The sequence below is a fragment of the Pleurodeles waltl genome, chromosome 12 (assembly GCF_031143425.1).
Source record: "Pleurodeles waltl isolate 20211129_DDA chromosome 12, aPleWal1.hap1.20221129, whole genome shotgun sequence".
In the NCBI taxonomy this organism is placed as follows: Eukaryota; Metazoa; Chordata; class Amphibia; order Caudata; family Salamandridae; genus Pleurodeles; species Pleurodeles waltl.
Genome location: NC_090451.1, coordinates 349,403,184 through 349,425,270, shown reverse-complemented (window position 1 = coordinate 349,425,270; position 22,087 = coordinate 349,403,184). Strand labels below are relative to the sequence as shown.

General features: G+C 43.4%; 1 protein-coding gene across 1 annotated transcript in view; it reads right to left on the bottom strand.

Annotated features, from left to right (window-relative positions):
• The window catches only part of SLC7A10 (solute carrier family 7 member 10), a 524,687-nt gene that overhangs the window by 81,908 nt on the left and 420,692 nt on the right, over positions 1–22,087 (bottom strand). Inside the window, exons 6-7 of the mRNA XM_069216530.1 lie at positions 19,812–19,935; positions 19,615–19,718 (exon numbers count right to left, since the gene is read on the bottom strand). Coding sequence (XP_069072631.1) covers positions 19,615–19,718; positions 19,812–19,935 — 228 coding nt within the window. The remainder of the gene's footprint in view (positions 1–19,614; positions 19,719–19,811; positions 19,936–22,087) is intronic.

Genomic DNA, 22,087 nt, shown 5'->3' with positions numbered 1-22,087 from the left:
TTCTTTAAGCAGAAATAGTTAGCAGTGTTGTTCAGAGACCTCCAGACCTTCTTGCCACAATGCAATCAACATGTAGCCAAAGTAGGACAGACAACATAACAATGCCTTTTCACAGGTAGTAAGCACTATGTAAATACATTAGTCAACAGTGGGGAAGAAGATCAAGTCATTTTGGAGATGTGGAGCTGCCAGTGAGTGGCTAGAGAAATATGTATATTCTCTTTAAGCAGTACAAGTGAGGTGAAAATAACAGACAGAGGTGTGCCTTTGTCATCCAGAGACGGAAGTCAGAGATAACAGAGTTTGTGCTGGTAAGCCCTTTTTGTCTGAAGAAATGTTATTTTGCTTGCTAGTCCAAATGTCTATTCATCAAGTGAGGTTGTCTCACTTTTTATAGAAGAAACCCATCTCCCACTGAAGGTGTTTCCAGGTTTGGACCGTGATCAGATGGGCCTGCAGAAGAATGTCAGCAATACCTAGTAAAGAGTCGTTTTAGTGTGGTCTGTAGATGACAGAAAGAAAGTGTGTGCCCAAGCTGCATAAGGAGGCCAGGGGCCAAATAAAGTGAGGGTGAAGCGAGAATGGAGATCAGTAACAATTTGTTTTAGGGAGGATGTTTGTATTCTGTGCATATATATCTTTATGTGTGCATACATCTGTACATACGTATGTGCGCATTCATCACAGTGGTGTCTGTATGCCATGCATTGTGTTTCTCTCTGATAGACCATGTCCTATACTTGAAGCTACTCCTCTAGTCAGAGACCACCAAAGGTATCAGGTGCCCCATCTTAAACGTGTCTTTACTGGCTCAATGGTGTTCACTCCTGATGTAATGATGGCCCTGGCATATTTATAGACATTCTTGACATATTGTGGGCTTCCTTTGGTCAGTAATGGCATAAGTAGCCATACTTGGTATAATAAGAGTATCCTTAGCCTAATTGTGCTCATCCTGGCAAAATGGTGACCACACCAGCATACCAATGTTCGTGATTGACATAGATGGTCACCATTGACATTATGAGGGCAAAACCTGGCAGAAATTTGGCCTGACATAGTGTTGGGCATTCTTGGCAAAATGTAGACATCATTGGCATTATGTGATGATAATACCTGGGGATGTCTGACCGTCAATTTAGGACTTTGATCTATGTGAGTACTAGATGAAGTGACAAGCTGGTATTGGGTGACCATGCCATCAAAATACTTAATTATTAAAATAATATTTTGACACAAATGCCATAAAAGCACAATACATAAGACACATATAGTCATTATAAAACTTTAAAAACAATGAATTAAAGTGAGGAACTAAAATACTTGAATATAGCAAAGATAAAAACCTTATGAATCTCAACAAGCACATGAACATAATTTGGGGGTAGCCTCCTCCTCCAATAAAGGATCTGTGTCAAACCTAGTTTGTCTGTAATGGGCCTGAGGCCTAGATCCAACTTTAGGTGGAGTGGAGGGGTGCTAATGGGCAATACGGAGTCCAGACAGACATTTTAACAATTTCCCGGCTACTTGTTCCATTGAGAGCCTACGCTAAGATACAAGGGTTTGCCAGTAGAAGTGTAATCTCCAGGTAATCAAAGGTGCATACATGCTCCAAAGGGGTCCCCATTAACATAGGATTAGGTCTGGTAGGGGGGCAGGGGGTCAGAACCATGTACTTGTTTTTCCCAACATTTTCCTTCAAACCCCTCTGCTTGTGAAAACATTCAGAATGGTTCTGTAATTTTTGAAGGCCCATAAGTGATTTTGAAAGAAGTAGAGTATCATCCTCAAACCTGAGGGTAGGAACCCCCATGTGTGCTAGACTAGGAGTGTTGTTGTCACAGACATCCAAAAAATGGCCCAGAGCATTGATATATAGTGTGAACCCTGTCGAACGCCTCTTTTAACTAGGATTGGAGCGGTCACCCTCCTGGTCACATTTAACCTGCACATAATTATTTTCATGGAGTCTTATAATGACATGCAGCAGGTAGTTGGGGAGCCAAAATGTCAGAATGTACTTGCCATAAAGGGGATATTGCGACCAAATCAAAAGCAGAACGCAGATCCACAAAAACAACATAAAGACTGCCACCTGTTAAAGTGACAGTTTTCCAAAAGAAGAGCTGAAGCCTACACACCTGAACGATAATGCTTGTGCGCTCTTGAAACCCCGCTTGCAAGGGCATCAGAAATTCATTGGAAGACAGTCACTTCTGAAGTCCATTGAGTATTACCCAGCAGAACAACTTCTTTAAGCTTTCAATTAAGCTTACAGGTCTACAATTGGTCGGTAGATCTTGGGAACCCTTTTTAAAAATGGCAATGATTTCGGTCCCTACCAAGGTAGATGGGATGCAGAGCCCTCCCATTATTGAAACAAACACCACAGCAAAATAGGGACTCCGGATATCTACTTGGTCCAGGAGCAAGTGCCCTGGGATCTGGTTTCACCCTTGGGCTTTCCCTGGCACAATGCTCTTGATAGCCTGTCTTAATTTCGAGAATGGAATCCTGGTCCCTGTCTGCTGCACCGTCATCGAAAGGTACATACAACACTATCAAGGGATCACATGACGGATTTAAACCACTATTTCTAGAATGCCGAGTGAGTGATGACCCTACCCCAGCCCTGGCGGTGACATCTAACCTCCCAGTCTGGAGTAGAGTTCTATGAAATGGGCAACCCAGGCACTAGCTTGGATGTTGTTCTCCACAAGGCAAAAACCATATTTGCTTCCGGTTGCCACTATATTCCAGAAGGATTGGTGGTCCTTTCTCCTGGGTGCAGCTAACAAACCTTCCCACTTACCTCGCTCCCAGCCCTTTTTTGCCTCAGTAGTGGTTTTTCTATAAGCACACATAGTAACTTGGATTTGGAATCTATCTTGCTTCTTGATAGCTAGGGTCGGGGCTGTCCTAGCTCCTCTTCAATCCTTATCAAACCACAAAGGCAGGGTCAACCTTTTTGCAGTTGCCTTAGCCTCAGTCAAAAAAATGGCCCATAAGTTGAGGAATAACCTGTTATGTACTTTGCCTGCCACTCACAGGATCTCCTAAGATTCCCTACTCGCATCTCAAAACAATAAACCCTCAGTGCTATCAGCTACAAGCCTATATACCTCCCCAGAATGGATTCATTGGAATTCAGTGCAGTACACCATGTCATTCAGAGCTGATATTAGCCAATCTAAACCCCCTATTGAAGGACTCTGGGCAATATTTGAGAATGGTCTGAATAGGGGTTCTAATAACTAAGACAAGGGAATTATGATCACTATCATGTTGCGTTACTATGCTCACATCCTTTAAATAGGGCCAAGTCTTACATCCAACAAAATATAGTCAATAAGGCTTGCATTGTGTGAGTCATTAAAAGAATGACTACCATTTCTGTCATAGGGTGGCTACCATTACATGCTCAAACTCCCTGGCTGAGTGTAAGTGCAATTATTTGTGCAACCAGTGGCGACCATCTCTTAATGGGGGGGAATATCAAGCCTCGGAATGGACCCGCTGTCCTCCTTAGCTGTTATGGCCACACAATCTGCGTCCAAAGGTTCAAATTGACTATTGAGATCCACCCCTACAATTTTCATCACGGAGGCAAGGAGAGCAGCTAACTGCTCATTCAGCAATAAATATTGTATATATTAAGAACCTCCTTTGAGCGAGTAGTAGTCAGACTGACATACAGGATAATGGGGAACCCAGCTTGATCTCCTTAAGATCACAGGTGACAGATGTCCTAACCCAGACTGTGACCCCCCAGCCCCCCCCCCCCAGGCTTCGACCCCCTCCCTCCCAGGGTTCGACAGACTGGTGTCCAAGCCAGCTATACACCACAACACTAGCTTAGTAGTTTGTGCTGATTTTGATGGAACAAGGCCAGTAGCAACTGAGATGGCACAGGATAACCCAGGGAACTCTATTAAACTAATAGACTGGAGATTCACATCTCTGGATGCGCTAGGGGGTGGAGTATGATCTACACTTGTGCTCTCAACCACAGTTTCTATGTGACCAGGCATTTATTGAAAATTAAAGTTGGTATTTTGTGGCAAAAAATGGGCTTTTTGTCCAGAAATGTTTTTCTTCCAGGAACTGACTCCATTTAACAAAAGCAGAAGGTATCCATTTGATAGAAAAAGGTGCATTTTCACAAACATTTGTGCTAATGTTTATAACAAAGTTTATATGTTTCTAAAATATATTTAAAGCTAACATTTAAATTATAGTTCATGCTGAGTTGGGGTGATTTATTGCTATTGTTATTTGTTTTGTGCGAGAGGACACTTGCTGCTGTGGCCATTATTAAGTTAGCCATGCAGAGGCATTTTTTTTATTGATAAAGGTTTTGCTGACATTATTGTTGACAACCACACCTGATACATTGGGGTGTTCACCACTAGTAGTCCTGCATAGGGTACCATTATTGTAACCTTAATGGATGGGGCCACTTTTGTAATGGTGGCAAATGTTGTAAGTGGCTCTGGATGATATTCGTTGGTCATAAGATACTCTTTTTACAGAAACAGTTGGAGGCCCCTGATTTGCTAAGAAGGAAAATCTGTTTCAGATAAAACAGTGGGTTAGTTGGGTGCATGGAATAAAGTGCCCTCAAAAGAAAAAACGGATGGGTTACTGCTTCATAAACTCTATAAGAGTTAGAAAGCAAAAGCAGTTCTAGAGGCCACCACACTGGTAAGATTAAGATACACTGTAAGCAGCCCCGAGACATACTAGTAAAATGATGTGTTGTTGAAACCACATGCTCTGCTGTGTGGGAAGAGCCTCAAGAATTGAAGGTTTTCAGGATATAGGAAAAGAAGGTGAGATCCACGAGAAATGGGCAGAGATGTTCCTTAAGTGAATAACCACTGTATCTAGGCAAGTGGTTTGAACCTCCTAGAAGTTCATGAGATGAGGTAGAATATGGCAGAAGTAACAATAACACATATTTATGTAAAGGAAAAATAATCAGTCAGTCACCAAGCAGAATATATGGAAAGCAAACCAGAGAGCTGATTAATTATATCAGACATGCACAGAGCAACGGTAGTAGGGAGAAAGTGAGAGTGACGTTGTGAGCCCATGCAGTCTGCATAAGTCAAAAGTTGATGTAGGAATGGTTAGCCTTGTGTTAACTATGTTCTGTCAAACACAGTGTGTGACTGCCTCTGTGCACAAAATCCAGAAAACTAGCACTGTTTCATTATTCACAAGCAGAAAATGGTCTGAGAAAATCTCAGCCTCACTCATCAATGAAGCAGGGTCGCTTTGATCAATTGTTGTGCTTATCCTTAACTGCAAAGTCTATAACAACAATGTATCTCTCCAGTTGGATCACACCCAATCTCCGTATGTACGTTTGCTTCTGGGAGCCTCAGAGACCTCTTTGTCCTTGGTCACATGATTACTGTGAAATCATCCTGAAAAATCTCCTCCTTGGTGGCAGAGGATGAGTTTGACAGGAACAACCCCGTGGAAAGCTCTGCCACAGAATCTGGCAGCACCCCAAACCTGCTTTCTTTCTGGGAAACTAAATAATTGGTTAATACCCAAAACCCCAGAATAATTGTTTCTGCTCTTGATGAAGCAGAAAATGAAGGTTTTGATTTATTAGCGCTTAAACGTAGTGTTGAAATAATCATGTGTGACTTTAACCGAACTAATAAAGATTGTACGGGGACAAAATGTACCCTCAGAGTAGTTTGCCAACATATATATGCGTGCTTTATATAACGTGGTGTATTAGAATTGCACTAATCTGACATAATCATAAACGTGTGCTACGATTTGCTTGCTTGAAATGCTTTAGCTTAGCATAACTTTAGTAGAGGCTTTGGCCTAGTTGCCGGGTCTCACGGTTCAGATGCTCGTATTTTTCCAATGTGCTAATAAACGTGTATTTTTGCTTGAAGCTGTACTTTTCCACTGAGATCGTTCACATGCTTATCTTAAAGTTTCGTGCCAGCCTGGCATATTTTCTCTTTACTCCAAGGTCGATCTGCAGGTGCGGACAATGGAGGCTCTGAAAGTGAGTTAATTGGTATAAAATGTTGCAACTTGCGTACCCATCTCCAAGGATAATGTATGCTTAAGTAAAAGCTTGAGAACTGTCGTTTTTGATTGGACAATTTGAAGCTAACCTATGAACCCTCCAATGGAAGACCCTACTGGATTTGAACTGTTGTCTATAAAAAACCAGGTGCACGAGAAGAAAGCAGCCATTACGAGCCATTTGCCGAATCATTACGGCCATTATTGGACATCCCGCCATTTTGCAGACTTCGTAGCTATTATGGCCCACCTTGCTGCGACGCCATTTTGAGAGATACTTTGATGCTTTCTCTAATCGAGAGAAAGAGACTTTAAATGATTCTTGCCCTAGAGACTTTAACTTTGATCCCCTTGCATGAAGTAGTAGTTTTACCTTGCCGCCGTGAGGCAATTGCCCTGTCCACCCCTGCCCCTTTGCCCCGTCCCATGCCGATCGAAACGGTACCCATGCTGATCGAGAAACGGTACCTGTGAGACGAAGACTTCCTTGTATGCTGATCGTAATTGGTAAATATGAAAGGAAATTGTAAAATTGCATTGTGTTTCTTTTAGGTAACCAACTGCTGATTTTTGATAAGAGCCCTAGCTAGGAGTTTTTCTAAATTTATGTTGCTAAATTGTTTTCGCATGAAGTCCCACATGCCGATGCTAATTTGAGGTTAGACGAGGATTCCATATGTCGCACGATGCAATTTGAGATCTTGTTATGCTGACTAAATGTATGCAATTAGTTCATTACAGATTATAGTATTAGTGATTTGCATTGCTATTATCGAATGCCTTGTGATTCAAATGCTGCATAGATTGCACTTGTTTTGCCGCTATGGACAGCTATTAATGTTCATTTACGTTTATCATTTGGTGTTGAGACACATCTATATTGTGCTAGCTTTGTTAATATAGGGAAATAAATTCACTAACCTTGCAATAAACTGGTGTGGTTATTCCTGACTGAAAGGTCGGGGTTCGCCGAAATGTATTCTGGACTAATTGTTAAGTGTTATGTTGAGCAGGGTATTGCTTATGTTCGTTATTGATTATTGATTTGATGCAACTGAGTGATATAAGAGTACAGAGAGTTCCCACTTAGTCAAAAGATTCATCGGCCTAAAGAGCGTCCGAATACAGGTAAATTATTAGTACGGACCGCTCTATCAGTAGATGGTAGCAGAGGACGGTTTCGTCTTTTGGGACCCTGTAATCTTAAAGTACATGGTGTTGAATTAACGGTTTCGACTTTTGAGACCCCATTTGAGAAGTTGAATTAGATTTTTCTTGGGTAAAACTGATTGACAGAATGATGATGGGCTAGGTCCACCGCGACTTTCCCGGGATCTCGGAGCTTGCGAATGAAGAGAATGGAGGTGTGGAATCGGCGTTGGCAGTACTAGTGATGGTATGAGTGAAGTTAGGGTTTTGCGCTTGCACAGCTTATTGCCGCAGGGTGTGTGAAAAAGTTGCGAGGATTTTTCTTCTTAGAGGATAGCGGAGGTGCGACTCCGAGTGTAGAGGTAGAGAAGTCGTCGAACTTCATAGAAATAGCGGAGGTGCGGCTCCGAGTGTGAGAGTAGGGAAGTCGTCGAACTTCACGTGTATGTGGCGCTTTGTGCATAAAAAGGTCCATGTGGTTGTTGTTGTTGAGACGGGCCCTGCGAGGTCAAGAGACTCCGGAGTATGTTGATCCATGTTGTGGTCTGGGCGGTTTAGTAGGTTGATCGGGCGTGGTCAACGAGTCGGTACGTGTGTTAGGGAGTGAAAGGAACTTCGACTTCGGGCTTTGACAAGATTCTAAGTGCACTAGAATAGATCATTGACAAGTTGAGAGTAGGTCTGCGGGTCAGATTTACTTGCGAACGTGGGGACCGAGAAAGACGGAATAGCGGCCGAGGCTAGTGAAAAGTCCCTAAGGTCCTGAAGCGACTGTGTTACCCTTCCTGTAGTAAACCGACAGATCTGTTTTATTTTTGGTAGCTCGCGATACATGCAAGAAGTTGTTACGAGAGGAGGTGAGTGAAGGAGGACTAGCCGCGAGGCTTTGTCAGCCGCAGTGTGTGTGAGTGTGACGTCACTAGGAGCCGCGCTGGGATAGGTTGGTTGGAGAGAAGGGTCGCGCACGGATTGGACGCAGTCCGTGGGGCTCGTTTGGAAGGGGAAAGGCAAGCGAAGAGTATTCCGGGAATTAAAGTCACCTATTGATTACAAATTTTGTGAAATAAAAGACGAGAAAATGAAATTCTTTAAAGCATTCAGGAGTGCGATGAAGGGGGAGTCTTACATTAAAGCGAGCGTAGGAGAGGAGACGCCGCCCGAAGGCACACCAGCTTACATTGTAATGGAGGAAAAAGGGGTAGCTCCGTGCCTTTGGCTAAAGCAATGGCACAAGCTGACAGAGAAGCATGGGAGCGTAGCGTTCCCGATCCATGGGACATTCAATATAAGGATACTAGAGAATTTGAGATTCACGATGTACGACATGAAGGTACCTCCAAGGCCAGCACAGTTTGAGGCTCTAGCAATTTGGGAACTGATGGCTAGACAGCAACAGCAAAATAAGTTCGAGAACAGGATAAGGAAGGTAGAAAAGACACTAGCGGACGCTAGGTGGGATAATGCACAGAAGGTGTGGAGGTCAGATGTACTGCAGGGGATAAAATTGTTCCCGGCAATTACTAAGGAAGAAGAGGAGACAGGTAAGAAAGCTACCTGTAAGACAAACAGGAAGTGTTCCAAGGATAAAGAGGACGAGGAAAAGTTGAGAAGAGAAGAGGAGTTAGAGGATGAGGAGTTAATAATGCAATTGCTGAACGACCGTCCACCACCTTATGCAGAGAGTGGAGAAGGTTCAAGTACCAGTTCTGCCCCTCCAGCATCGGTACAGAATAATGAAACACAGAGTTCAGGAGCTTCATCGGGATCTAAGGACCCGAGTCTACTGTTCACCCCGCAGATACCGCAGGTTAGGAGAATATATCCAGATGTACCCATGCTGAAACCAGCAGAAAATTATCAGCCGCAGATCCCAGGATACTACAGCAGTGACAACGGTGCAGGAATGATTTTAGATCCAACCGTAAGGGGAGGACAGAATGGTCACAATCCAACAATGGCACAAGCTGAACCAACTCAGTTTCTGATGCCCCAAAAGCAGATGCAGGGGGGAAATGCACATGCTCAGATGGCGGGGAGTCAGATGGGCATGCCGGCAATGATGACCCATGGTGTGGGAATGAACATGCCTCAGAACATGGGGAATGGAAAAAAAAACAGATGCGATATCACTACCCATTACTGTAGGTCCACCGGTACCTCTGTACAGTCAGCCTAACTTAGGTATGAGCAGTCAGGGATCAATGTTGCAGAATGGGACAGAGAGGAGGTGCATAGAAAACACTCCAGGGATAACTCCGATAGCGGCTCAGCCAACTGGATCTGGGACTTTGATGGAGTTTAGTCCTATATGTGCTCAGTCGACACTGGTGAGGTCGAGTCCCCCACTGATAATACCTGTGTCATCGAACACTGAAAAGTTGCCGCAACCATCAATGGCAGTCGATGTGAATGCTACACTGATGGGGTTGAATGCGCAACAGCTGACACAGTGGTTCAACAGTCTAAATTCCACACAAAGTTCAGATAGTGGGAAGGGAGAAGATTATCTGAATAGGGTCAGGTTGAACATGGAGGCACAAGAATTGGTGGAAGGGACTATGGGTGTGAATAGGTTAGAGTCCTACTCGGAAGAAGAGCTGAGGTATCTATGTCCCCGGATAACAAAAGAAGTGAACAAGGTACACAAAAGTTTGCAAGAAGTAGCTGACAAAAACGGGGTTGATATAGACAAGATGAAGCACTTGAGCAGGAGCTATAGGTTCGATTTTGGGACCACAGATTTTGAACACATGAGGTCAGCAGGCATGAAGGCGCACCTTAGAGAACTGCTGCAGAGTGCACAAGTGTGGAGGTGCTTAGACAAGTGGGAAAGCAGGTGGGTAAAGAGAAAGGAGAAGAGGAGGGACAGTGCTACAGAGCTCAATGAGAAAAGACCACAGAATAGCGAGGCAGTAACCATGTTACCAATGAGGGAGACAGCAGGGGGAAAATTAATACATGTACCATGGCACAGAAGAGACATTCAGTCATTTACGGATGATTTTCCCAAACTGAGAGCGAAACCGATTGAATGGTATCAACAGACTGATAGGTTTGTGAAGCTTGCAAAATGTCTCTGGGAAGACCTGAACACTCTCTTTGAGATTGTGGTTCCAGCAGATTTGTGGGAGGATTGCAAAAGAGCTGTAGGTTGGCCGACGAGTGAACCAGAAAGAGACAGGGAGACGGGTGCACCATCACCTATGGTGATGAGCTTGTACTACAAGGTGATTGAGCATTTGAAGACGAAGGTTGCCGCGAAAAATGTGGATTGGCAGAAGATCGATCGAACGGCCCAAGAGGCTAAAGAGTCGATTCATAGTTACTATGAGAGATTGTTGAAAGCGTTCAAAAACTACAGCGGCACGGAAACAATAGAGGCGAAGGATATGCTTCATTTTGTGTTCAGATTTGTGGAAGGGCTGAGGCCAGAAATAAGTCAGATGATAAAGTCGCATTTGATTTGTTGGCAGTCGAAACCGATTGATGAGGTGTTGAATTATGCGAAATACTGTAGCGACGAAATCGAAGTGAAACAGAAAAAGTTGAAAGAGAAGGTGATGATGATGCAACTTAAAGCAGCTCAGACAGGTCTGCAAGGTTTACAAGGGATGCAAGGGTTCCAACAGCAGGTACCGCAACCACAGCCGCAGTTGCAGGGAAACATGGCGTTTCAGCCACAGGCCAGAGGCAGAGGCAGAGGAGGTTTTGTGAATAATGGTCCGGATTTGAACACTGTTGTGACTGGTGTGCAGGCAATGAAGAAGGTGATGCCGTGTCACGTGTGCGGAATTGTTGGTCATTGGAAACGCGAGTGCCCGATGGTGGTGCAGGAAGGTGCAGGTGCAGGTGTTGGTCAGAAAAACAATGATGTCAATGCATTTCAGACAATGAGGGGACCGAAAATGAGAGGTCCAAACCCAAATTTTCAGACCGTAAATCAGTTGCAGGGATTACAACCTATGCAGCCGCAGCAGATGCCTCGTATGCAGATGACGCAAATGCAGCCGATGCAACAGCAGTTACCCATGGTACCTAATCAGCAAATGCAAATACCTTTGGCACCAATGAGTCAGCAGCAAGTGATGGTTCCTCCACAGGTCTCGGGTCAGGTAATGAGTACAAATGGCACAGTACAGCAGTTCCCACTACACAGTGAGAGTGGAATAAACAATGTATGGGAGAGTGAAAGTTCAGAAGAAGAAGGAGATTGTGTGCTTGCAGCATCCTTGGAAGTTGATCAAAAGGGTCCGTACGTAGAGGGAAGAGTAATGGGTCATCGTGTCTCATTCTTGGTTGACACAGGAGCCACACGTTCAACTGTCAAGAGCAGTGAAGTACCAAATTTGCCACTCTCAGGGAGGACAGTTCAAGTGGTGGGAGTAGCAAACAGGCACCTGACGAACCCAATAACAGATCCGGTACCAGTCAGCATCGGTAACTATCAAGGGGTGCATCAGTTTGTGATATGTGACTCAAGCCCGATAGCACTGTTAGGGAGAGACCTATTGTGCAAATTGGGTTGTTCGATCATGTGTTCGAACGAGGGAATAACAATCCAGACGAGCAGTGATGGGGAAGAAGAGGACAGTGTAGAGGGGGATGAGATGGAAACTGTCGATGAAGAGTATCCTCTGATTTGTCTTTTCCCGATGATAACTGAAGAGGATATTCCAGCCGAATTACGGGAAACAGTCGGAAAGGAAGTGTGGGATATGACAGGGAAAGAGGTGGGATTGATGAAAGGAGTGGAACCAGTGAAAGTGACTGTAAAGCCCAATGCAATCTTTCCCCAGACCCCACAATACCACATGGCACAAGACACCCTCATGAAAGTTGCCCAACTTATTGACGAATTTGTAAAGCAGGGGGTACTGAAAGAAGTGTTGAGCAGTCCATGTAATTCACCAATAATGGGACTAATAAAGCCAAGTGGAAAGGTCCGACTTGTGCAGGACTTGAGGAAAATAAATGACATCATAGTCAAGTGTTGCCCTGTCGTACCAAATCCAGCTGTGATAATGTTTCAAGTCCCTTGCGATGCCGAATGGTTTTCAGTCATGGACTTGTCACAAGCATTCTTTTCTGTGCCTCTTCATGAGGACAGCCAATTCCTCTTTTGTTTCAAATTCCTAGACAGAGTGTACAGTTGGTGTCGAATTCCTCAAGGGTTTTCTGAGTCACCGTCCATCTTCAATCAGATTCTAAAGAAAGATTTAGAAGCATTAGAATTGCCATTCGAGTCAACCCTAGTACAGTACATTGATGACTTACTGATCGCATCAAAGACAGAAAGTGGCTGCACAGCCGATACCATTGCTCTGTTGAACCATTTGGGGAGGAATGGACACAAGGTGTCTCCTTCCAAATTGCAGTTCTGTCAGAAGAAAGTGAAATACTTGGGTCACCAAATAGAGAAAGGGTCACGGAGAATAATGAAGGAAAGAATAACGAGCGTACTCCAAATGAGTCCGCCCAAGACGAGAAAGGAGGTGAGGAAGTTTTTGGGAATGGTGGGCTACTGTCGCCAGTGGATTCCCAACTTCTCGACCCTAGCAAAGCCTTTACTGAAACTGACCCAGAAGGATGCCTTGGATCAAATTGAGCTGAAAGGAGATGAGATGGATGCTTTTGTTGAATTGAAAGAGTGCATGTGCAGGGCTCCAGCTTTAGGTATGCCTGATTACACAAAGCCTTTCACATTGTTTTGTCATGAACGTGATGCATGTTCTTTGTCTGTCTTGACACAAGCCCATGGTGGCGTAAACAGACCGGTAGCGTATTTTTCAGCTACTTTGGATCCGGTTGCAGCAGCACTCCCAGGGTGTTTGCGCGCCGTAGCAGCAGTTGGTATCAGCCTCACTCAGAGTGAAGGAATAGTGATGGGACACCCAGTAATAGTCATGGTCCCTCACTCAGTTGAGATACTCTTGACCCGCTCCCGAACGCAACACATGACCGGAGCAAGACTCACAAGGTATGAAACGATAATTCTGGGCTCACCGAACGTGCAGCTCAAAAGGTGCACTACGTTGAATCCAGCAACCTTGCTTCCTGGAGAAAATGCTGAAATTGAGAACGCTGAAGACGTCGAGCATGACTGCCTTCAGGTGACTGAATTTTGCACAAAACCTCGACCTGACATTAAGGATACTAAGCTTGATGAAAATGACCAAATTGTTTTTGTTGATGGTTCATGTCTAAGAGATGGGATGGGAATTTTAAAAGCAGGATATGCTGTATGTACTGTAACAGGTGTCTTGGAAGCGGCCTGGCTCCAAGGAGTCTATTCTGCACAAGTAGCGGAACTTGTAGCCCTTACAAGAGCATGTCAACTGTCTGCATTGATGAAAGTCACCATTTACACTGATAGTCAGTACGGGTTTGGGATTGTGCACGACTTTGGCCAACTATGGTCACAGAGAGGTTTCCTGACTTCTTCAGGATCCCCAGTGAAAAACGGGGAGAGAATAAGGGAATTGTTACACGCCATTCAAATGCCAGCCGAAGTTGCAGTGGTAAAGTGCAGTGCTCATACAAAAGGACAGGACTATGTTTCTCTGGGAAATGCATATGAGGATCAAGTCGCAAGATTTTGTGCCTTGAACTGTATATTACTCAGAGATGAATGGAATTCGATAAGTGAGCCAGAACTCGAACCAGCTGAAGCATTTGCTTTAAAGGTTGTAGATACAATAGATGAATTAAAAGCACTACAGAACAACGTCAGGGAGGATGAAAGAGATTCTTGGATTAAATCACAATGTATAAAGAGACCAGATGAGTTATGGGTTTCAAATGAGGGAAAATTTGTTTTGCCAAACAGTCTCTTATCACAGCTTGCGCGGTTCTATCATGGGCAAGCTCACCTAGGGAGAGATGCCATGATAAGATTGTTCAAAACTGATTGGTTTAACCCCAGATTTCGTCAAGCTGCAGAAGCAGTTTGCCATCGATGTGTCACTTGCCAGCAGATGAACCCAGGAAAGGGAACAGTTGTGAACGCCAGCCACATTGGCAGGGCCAGTGGGCCATTTAGTCGTATGCAGATAGATTTCATTGAGATGCCTGTGCATGGAGGTCTAAAGTATGTGTTGGTGATTGTGTGCATTTTTAGTCACTGGATTGAGGCATACCCCACACGTAGAAATGACAGCCTTACAGTTGCAAAGCTATTGTTGAGAGAGTTGATACCACGTTTCGGATTCCCGATCTCTTTAGAATCAGATAGGGGAAGTCACTTCAATAATGAGGTGATAAAGTTACTTTGCGAAGCGCTGAACATTGAGCAAAAACTGCATTGTAGCTATCGCCCTGAAGCATCAGGATTGGTGGAGCAGATGAATGGTACACTGAAATCAAGAATGGCGAAAATATGTGCATCGACAAATTTGAAATGGCCTGACGCATTGCCCTTGGCGCTAATGTCAATGAGAAACACCCCTGATAGAAAGACTGGATTGTCTCCGCATGAAATTCTCATGGGCAGGGCTATGAGACTTCCTGCAGTTCCCGCTAACGCGCTTTTGAATATTACAGATGATATGGTGTTAGACTACTGCAAGGGTCTAGCTGACGTGGTTCGCTCTTTCTCTCACCAGGTGGAAGCAACCACCTTGCCACCGATCCAAGGTCCAGGACACGCACTGAAAGCAGGTGACTGGGTCGTGGTAAAGAAGCATGTGAGGAAGTCGTGTCTGGAACCCCGTTGGAAAGGCCCTTTCCAAGTGATCCTGACGACAACTACCGCTGTGAAGTGTGCGGGGGTTCCCAACTGGATTCACGCCAGTCACACAAAGAAAGTGTTGTGTCCCACAGATGAGGAAGTCGAAGCGCTGAAACTGCCAGTGCCTGATAAAACAGTGCTGAGTGCTGAGACAGAACAAAACCAAACTAGAAGCGAACAGGCAGAAGCAGGAGAGAGAGAGATATTATTGGAGGGCGAAGAGTCCGACTCACTTGGGGAAGACCAAGGAGAAAGTTCAGACAGCGACGAAGAAGCTGAAGGTGACAAAGAGCCTGAAGCAGCTGAGGGTAGCAAAAAGCCTGAAGCAGCTGAAGGTGACAAAGAACCTGAAGCAGCTGAAAGTGATACAGAGCCTGACGAAAGTAAAAGTGACGAAGGGCTCGAAAAGGGTGAAAAAGCAGGAGAGCCTGATCAGAGGAGGGCTTTCCCAGAAGCAGACGATACAGGAAAAGAAAAAGAGAACGTGATTGGTTCCCCAGAAGGAGGGGACAAGGCAGAACAGAACGAAACAGTTCACGCTTCCACAGAAAAGGTCGCAGGTCCGTCAAATGGACATGGTGCAAAGAGGAGACTAAGTATATCACCAGTAAAACAAAGGACTGGAGAAGGTTTGAACGACGGAGAAAGGCCAAAAGTGAAAGAGAAAAGAAAGGAAGTGTCTGTCGTGGTACCAACCTCGAGTGAAGAGAAAGACTTGACAAAAGAGGAAAGTACCAGTGAGGCAGAATCGAAAAGAGAAGCAAAATTGAAAAGGAAAAGGATACCGAATAGGAGATATTCCGGTCCAGAATGGGCATATGCAGTCAATGATGATTGGACTCACGAGTTTGTATCTCTAAGCATCGAGAACGAAGAAGAAGAGATACCAATAGAAAAGAAAAGTTTTATGGACAGTGTTGATTGAAAGGGTGATAAATGACATTGCCTGCTACAATCTAAAGTGAAACAAACAACCAGCTGAGACATTGCTAAACCGGATGAGACATTTGCTAAACCGATAAAGACTGAGTTATTGCCGAATTGAGACAAATGCTGCTAACCGATAAGTGACTTGGCCTCTTGAAGAAGACGGTGTGAACATTGCGCTCGTTCAGCTTTGTAACTGAATTGCTAAATAGTTTCATTTATAGGTGCTTCTAGCTCTCTGATTCTATACAGATCATGACGCAAAACAGTAGAAAGAAATATTGTAAATATGTGTGTATAGGCTTGATAATTGCATGTGTATTATTAATAATGGCAATTGTACTTGGAATGCATGGTAAGGGTGAGAATGAGAAAATTGATGCTTCTACTTTTGCTCCTGTTACTGTCACTGAACTAACCGCACTGAAAAGATTAGAAATAGATGAGAGACTTTTGCATGATAAGAAAGAGCTTTCATATAATGTTTTCTATCGCTTGCTAACAGAATATGTTGAGACTATGGATGCGAAAGATTGTTATGTGTGTACACAGATACCGACATCAGTAAAGGAAGGGGTGACATATCACCACATGCCTCTTACATACGGGATTACATGTAGTATAGTAATGTCTAGATTTTATGGTCAAACTAACATACAGTATTTTTACTCGAATTATGATGTTACCTTTGCATATGTTCCTATAATAGCGCAGCTAAGCCAGATTGCTAAGGATTGGGATGCTAAAATAATGAGGGAATTTTTCGAGCCAATGCTACCTTTTGAAACGGCTCACGCTCATAGGGAAAATCTTACCTGCTCGCTCTCTGCAGTAGAAATAAGCTTTTTAGATCGCACAGATGATAGAAGAGCACAAATGAATGCGAAATTAGAAAAAGAACTACATAAGAGGACTTCAGTAGATAATTATGATTTTGCCGCAATAAAGACACAAGGGAAAATTGCTTTAGATGCTTGTCATGTAGGGAAATTTTGTATATATCGAGGTGAATGTTATTATGACAACATTTTTGTAGGGGCGAGTGAGTGTAAACACACGTTTATCTTTAAGGCCAAATGGACATTCATGATGAACGGACTTGACCCTGTCATTCCAGGTGTATACTACATTTGTGGGTATAATGCCTATTATCGTCTTCCGAAAGGATGGTGGGGGAGATGTTATTTGGGTATAGTGTTCCCAAAGGTTTATCAACTGGATGACCTATCGATGCTTCAAAAGACATCTGGATCCCATCGTATCCAGAAAAGAGAGACCGCAGCTGCTGTGGTAGGAGATATATTTGGAGCCATGATTCCTTCATTAGGAGTTGTGTTGAATTCCATCAAAATAAGAAAGTTGTGTACTATAGTGGATAACATGTTGACAAAGTTTTCAGGTGCTATAATCCTGATAGATGCTGAACTTGCAGCGGAAAGAGCTATGACTCTTCAAAATAGGCTTGCTTTAGACATTCTTTTAGCAAAGGATGGAGGCGTTTGCAAAATGCTTGGTCCACGACACTGTTGTACTTATATTCCCGACAATAGTGTGAAAATTAAAACTATGCTTGCTAATCTAACAAAAGAAAGTGCAGATTTGAAGGAACTGAAAGAACCAGGAGTGTGGGAGAAGGTTGGAAAAGGTCTTGCTTCAGTAGGACATTGGATTGGGGGAATTTGGAATGGAATATTGTTAAAAATAATAGAGGGAATTTTAATAGTTATAATTTGTATATTTGGAATTTGGGGAATAAAAAGGGGAATAATAATGATTATGGAAAGAATTAAAAGAAGAAAGGAAGAGAAAATAATGAAAAGAATGGCTGAAGAATACAAAGCGACAACAAGGGGAATTAAAAGGAAAAGAGAATTGACAGAATTTTAATGGAATAAAATTTGTGGGCGTGGTTTGGTGTGATGACTAGTAGTCATCAGAGGAGGGATTGATGAAGCAGAAAATGAAGGTTTTGATTTATTAGCGCTTAAACGTAGTGTTGAAATAATCATGTGTGACTTTAACCGAACTAATAAAGATTGTACGGGGACAAAATGTGCCCTCAGAGTAGTTTGCCAACATATATATGCGTGCTTTATATAACGTGGTGTATTAGAATTGCACTAATCCGACATAATCATAAACGTGTGCTACGATTTGCTTGCTTGAAATGCTTTAGCTTAGCATAACTTTAGTAGAGGCTTTGGCCTAGTTGCCGGGTCTCACGGTTCAGATGCTCGTATTTTTCCAATGTGCTAATAAACGTGTATTTTTGCTTGAAGCTGTACTTTTCCACTGAGATCGTTCACATGCTTATCTTAAAGTTTCATGCCAGCCTGGCATATTTTCTCTTTACTCCAAGGTCGATCTGCAGGTGCGGACAATGGAGGCTCTGAAAGTGAGTTAATTGGTATAAAATGTTGCAACTTGCGTACCCATCTCCAAGGATAATGTATGCTTAAGTAAAAGCTTGAGAACTGTCGTTTTTGATTGGACAATTTGAAGCTAACCTATGAACCCTCCAATGGAAGACCCTACTGGATTTGAACTGTTGTCTATAAAAACCAGGTGCACGAGAAGAAAGCAGCCATTACGAGCCATTTGCCGAATCATTACGGCCATTATTGGACATCCCGCCATTTTGCAGACTTCGTAGCTATTATGGCCCACCTTGCTGCGACGCCATTTTGAGAGATACTTTGATGCTTTCTCTAATCGAGAGAAAGAGACTTTAAATGATTCTTGCCCTAGAGACTTTAACTTTGATCCCCTTGCATGAAGTAGTAGTTTTACCTTGCCGCCGTGAGGCAATTGCCCTGTCCACCCCTGCCCCTTTGCCCCGTCCCATGCCGATCGAAACGGTACCCATGCTGATCGAGAAACGGTACCTGTGAGACGAAGACTTCCTTGTATGCTGATCGTAATTGGTAAATATGAAAGAAAATTGTAAAATTGCATTGTGTTTCTTTTAGGTAACCAACTGCTGATTTTTGATAAGAGCCCTAGCTAGGAGTTTTTCTAAATTTATGTTGCTAAATTGTTTTCGCATGAAGTCCCACATGCCGATGCTAATTTGAGGTTAGACGAGGATTCCATATGTCGCACGATGCAATTTGAGATCTTGTTATGCTGACTAAATGTATGCAATTAGTTCATTACAGATTATAGTATTAGTGATTTGCATTGCTATTATTGAATGCCTTGTGATTCAAATGCTGCATAGATTGCACTTGTTTCGCCGCTATGGACAGCTATTAATGTTCATTTACGTTTATCATTTGGTGTTGAGACACATCTATATTGTGCTAGCTTTGTTAATATAGGGAAATAAATTCACTAACCTTGCAATAAACTGGTGTGGTTATTCCTGACTGAAAGGTCGGGGTTCGCCGAAATGTATTCTGGACTAATTGTTAAGTGTTATGTTGAGCAGGGTATTGCTTATGTTCGTTATTGATTATTGATTTGATGCAACTGAGTGATATAAGAGTACAGAGAGTTCCCACTTAGTCAAAAGATTCATCGGCCTAAAGAGCGTCCGAATACAGGTAAATTATTAGTACGGACCGCTCTATCACTCTCACACCCGTTGCCCTACTCTCACATCATTTTGCTCAGGCACCTTGAAGCATTCGTAGTATGTTGAACCATAAAATAACCGTAATAAAAATACATTCAAACAATTCATTATGCGTATAGTTTAAAAGGAAGGCTGTGTGAACCCATTACAATAAGAAAATCCCACTTACCGTGATGAGGTAAATAAGTATCCATTTATTCCACCAAATGTGGACAGCGCGACTGAAACCGGCATGATCCACGAAAAATAGCCCAGTAACTTTTCACCGAATGTCTAAAGTGAGAGAAGGCAGAGTTTTGAAAATGCAGAGAAAGATGTAGCACAAATATAATGACTTGTTTGAGGGGCGTGGGGTGCCATACTTACAACTGCTACTGCATTTGAAGACAGGAGCTCTTGAGGCGACATGGCAGTGAAATATGCTATATTCGTGAACGTGTACACAAATGTCACCAGTGGAATGGATATAAATATGGCACGAGGCAGGTTCCTACCAAAAGAATGCAGAGTTTACACGCATAGCCGAAAACGACTATTAACTTTTCATCAGGTTTTACTGCTAATGTTTACAGTACATTCTACAGAATCTATATGAAGACAGGAACTATCAAAGCAAATAGGCCTTGCGTTTTGTTGAAGTGTTGGATAACAGGTATGCAGATGTATGTGTTGACTCCAGCTGTCCTAGAAGAGAAAATCCCTTAATTGAGGGAACATATTGGGTTGCAACAATATTGAATATGGAGTTTTTCTCTTTTGCTGAACAGACTGCATTAGCAGAGTTCGTCTTTACCCCTAAGAAAGTGTGCTATGAAAAGGAGGAGAGAAATGGCATTTGTGTTGAAAGAGGTACACTTAAAAGGCATGTACAACAAACGTTGCCTCGCAGATACTTTTGACAATACAGTGTTTTATTATATCTTTAGAAAGCCTATATGTGTGGGTGCATGCCTTAATTTATTCACAAAAACACAAGCAATCCAATAACATGTTATCCTAACAGCAAAGTAAACCACATAAATGTGCAATGGCAATTAGTGCATAGCACTGTTACTTCACAACAGGCAAAGGCAGCCACATAGTAAGTACTTTCTACACAACATTGTCATAAATAAGCTGTTAAAGTGTAACCACGTCAACAAAGTAAACGCATCAAAGAATACACACTGGGCCTTAATTAGAAGAAGAACTTCGTGCCACATCTGCCATCTAACAAAAAACTAGTTGATGCCATCAACCTAATGGATACACAAATGTGTCAATGCAACTATCAGCGAAATGCCATCGGCTTGATTTACTGCTCATACGAGCAATGGCAAACCGTGAAAAACACATGAAAATAAATGGCTGAAGGGAGCGGATCACTCTTTCTTTGCAATTAATTTTCATGCCCTTTTCTTGGAACGCACTGGGTGCTAATGCCGAGGCGTGCAGCCCCAATGGTGCTGAGGATGCAGCACCGTCTCGTCCACGCACACTCTTCATGGAATTTCTCTGGTGCTCGCCTAAGAAGGATTTCCTTTTCCATTTTCAGCTCAGGCTACTACAGAAGAGTGTCCCCGGCAACTTTTTGGTTTTGTAAAGATGATCAACGAGCATGCCATGCAGATGTCATTACAATGACAGTGAAAGTAAAATAAGCCAATCGGCTCATTTACTTACACTTGCACTTTGCATATCTCATCCCCCTGAGCAATGATTTACATGTGAGGGGGGTATCTTTAGGAAGGGCAGAATCTGCCCTCTCAGCTCGTACCCATCCCTAGTGGGTCCTTGCTTAGGGATTCATGCATGAGGGCTTTCCCCAAGCAGGAATCCATGCAATAATAGTTTTGGAGTGGAGGAGCAGCCCCCAGGTAAAGGGCTACTGCTCCCTCCTCTACCATCCTCAAAAGTTTCTCTAAATAACATGCCCTGGGGGCAGATTTAAGATTATTACCTCCAATCTGCGCAGGTGTGGTATTTCTTTTATTAAAAGTGGGTGAGGCGGCTCACCCAGGCATTGGGCCTAGTCCCCACCTCACCCAAATCATCCACAATAGTCTTTCTGAAACTGTAGCTATTACCTCCAATCTGCCCCAAAGGGGGCAGAAAGCCCGCTAGACTCTAGGGATTTCTTTTCCTTTTAAAAAGGGATAGGGGCAGCCTGTCCAGGCATCAGACCTAGATGCCATCTTACAAATTATCCCCAACAGTTTGTCTGCCCCTCCCGGTGGAGGATGGGTTGTCCTTATCACCAATCTGTCCCCAAAAGAGACAAAAAGCCCACTAAGCCCCAGAGAGATATTTTGGAGTCGGGTAGCGCTCCTTCTGGTAATGGGCTAATGCTTCCCCTAACCCAGGCATAGAAGTCTTTCTGTCCCCGGGGTGCATATAGGAGATCTTTACCTCCAATCTGCCCTTTGGGGTGGGCAGAAAACGGACTACACATGAGGGATTTTTTTTAGAAATAAAAAAGGATGTGGGGTGGTCCAATCAGGTACTGGGCCAAACACCACCACCCACAATATCAAAACTGTGTTTCTGCCCCTACAGGTGGCCAAGAGGGTGTTTTCCCTATATAGCCCAGTAGGGGTAGGGGTAGAAAGCCTTCTGGATACCAGGAATCATTTTTATAAAATAATAGGATGGGGTCCGGCCCA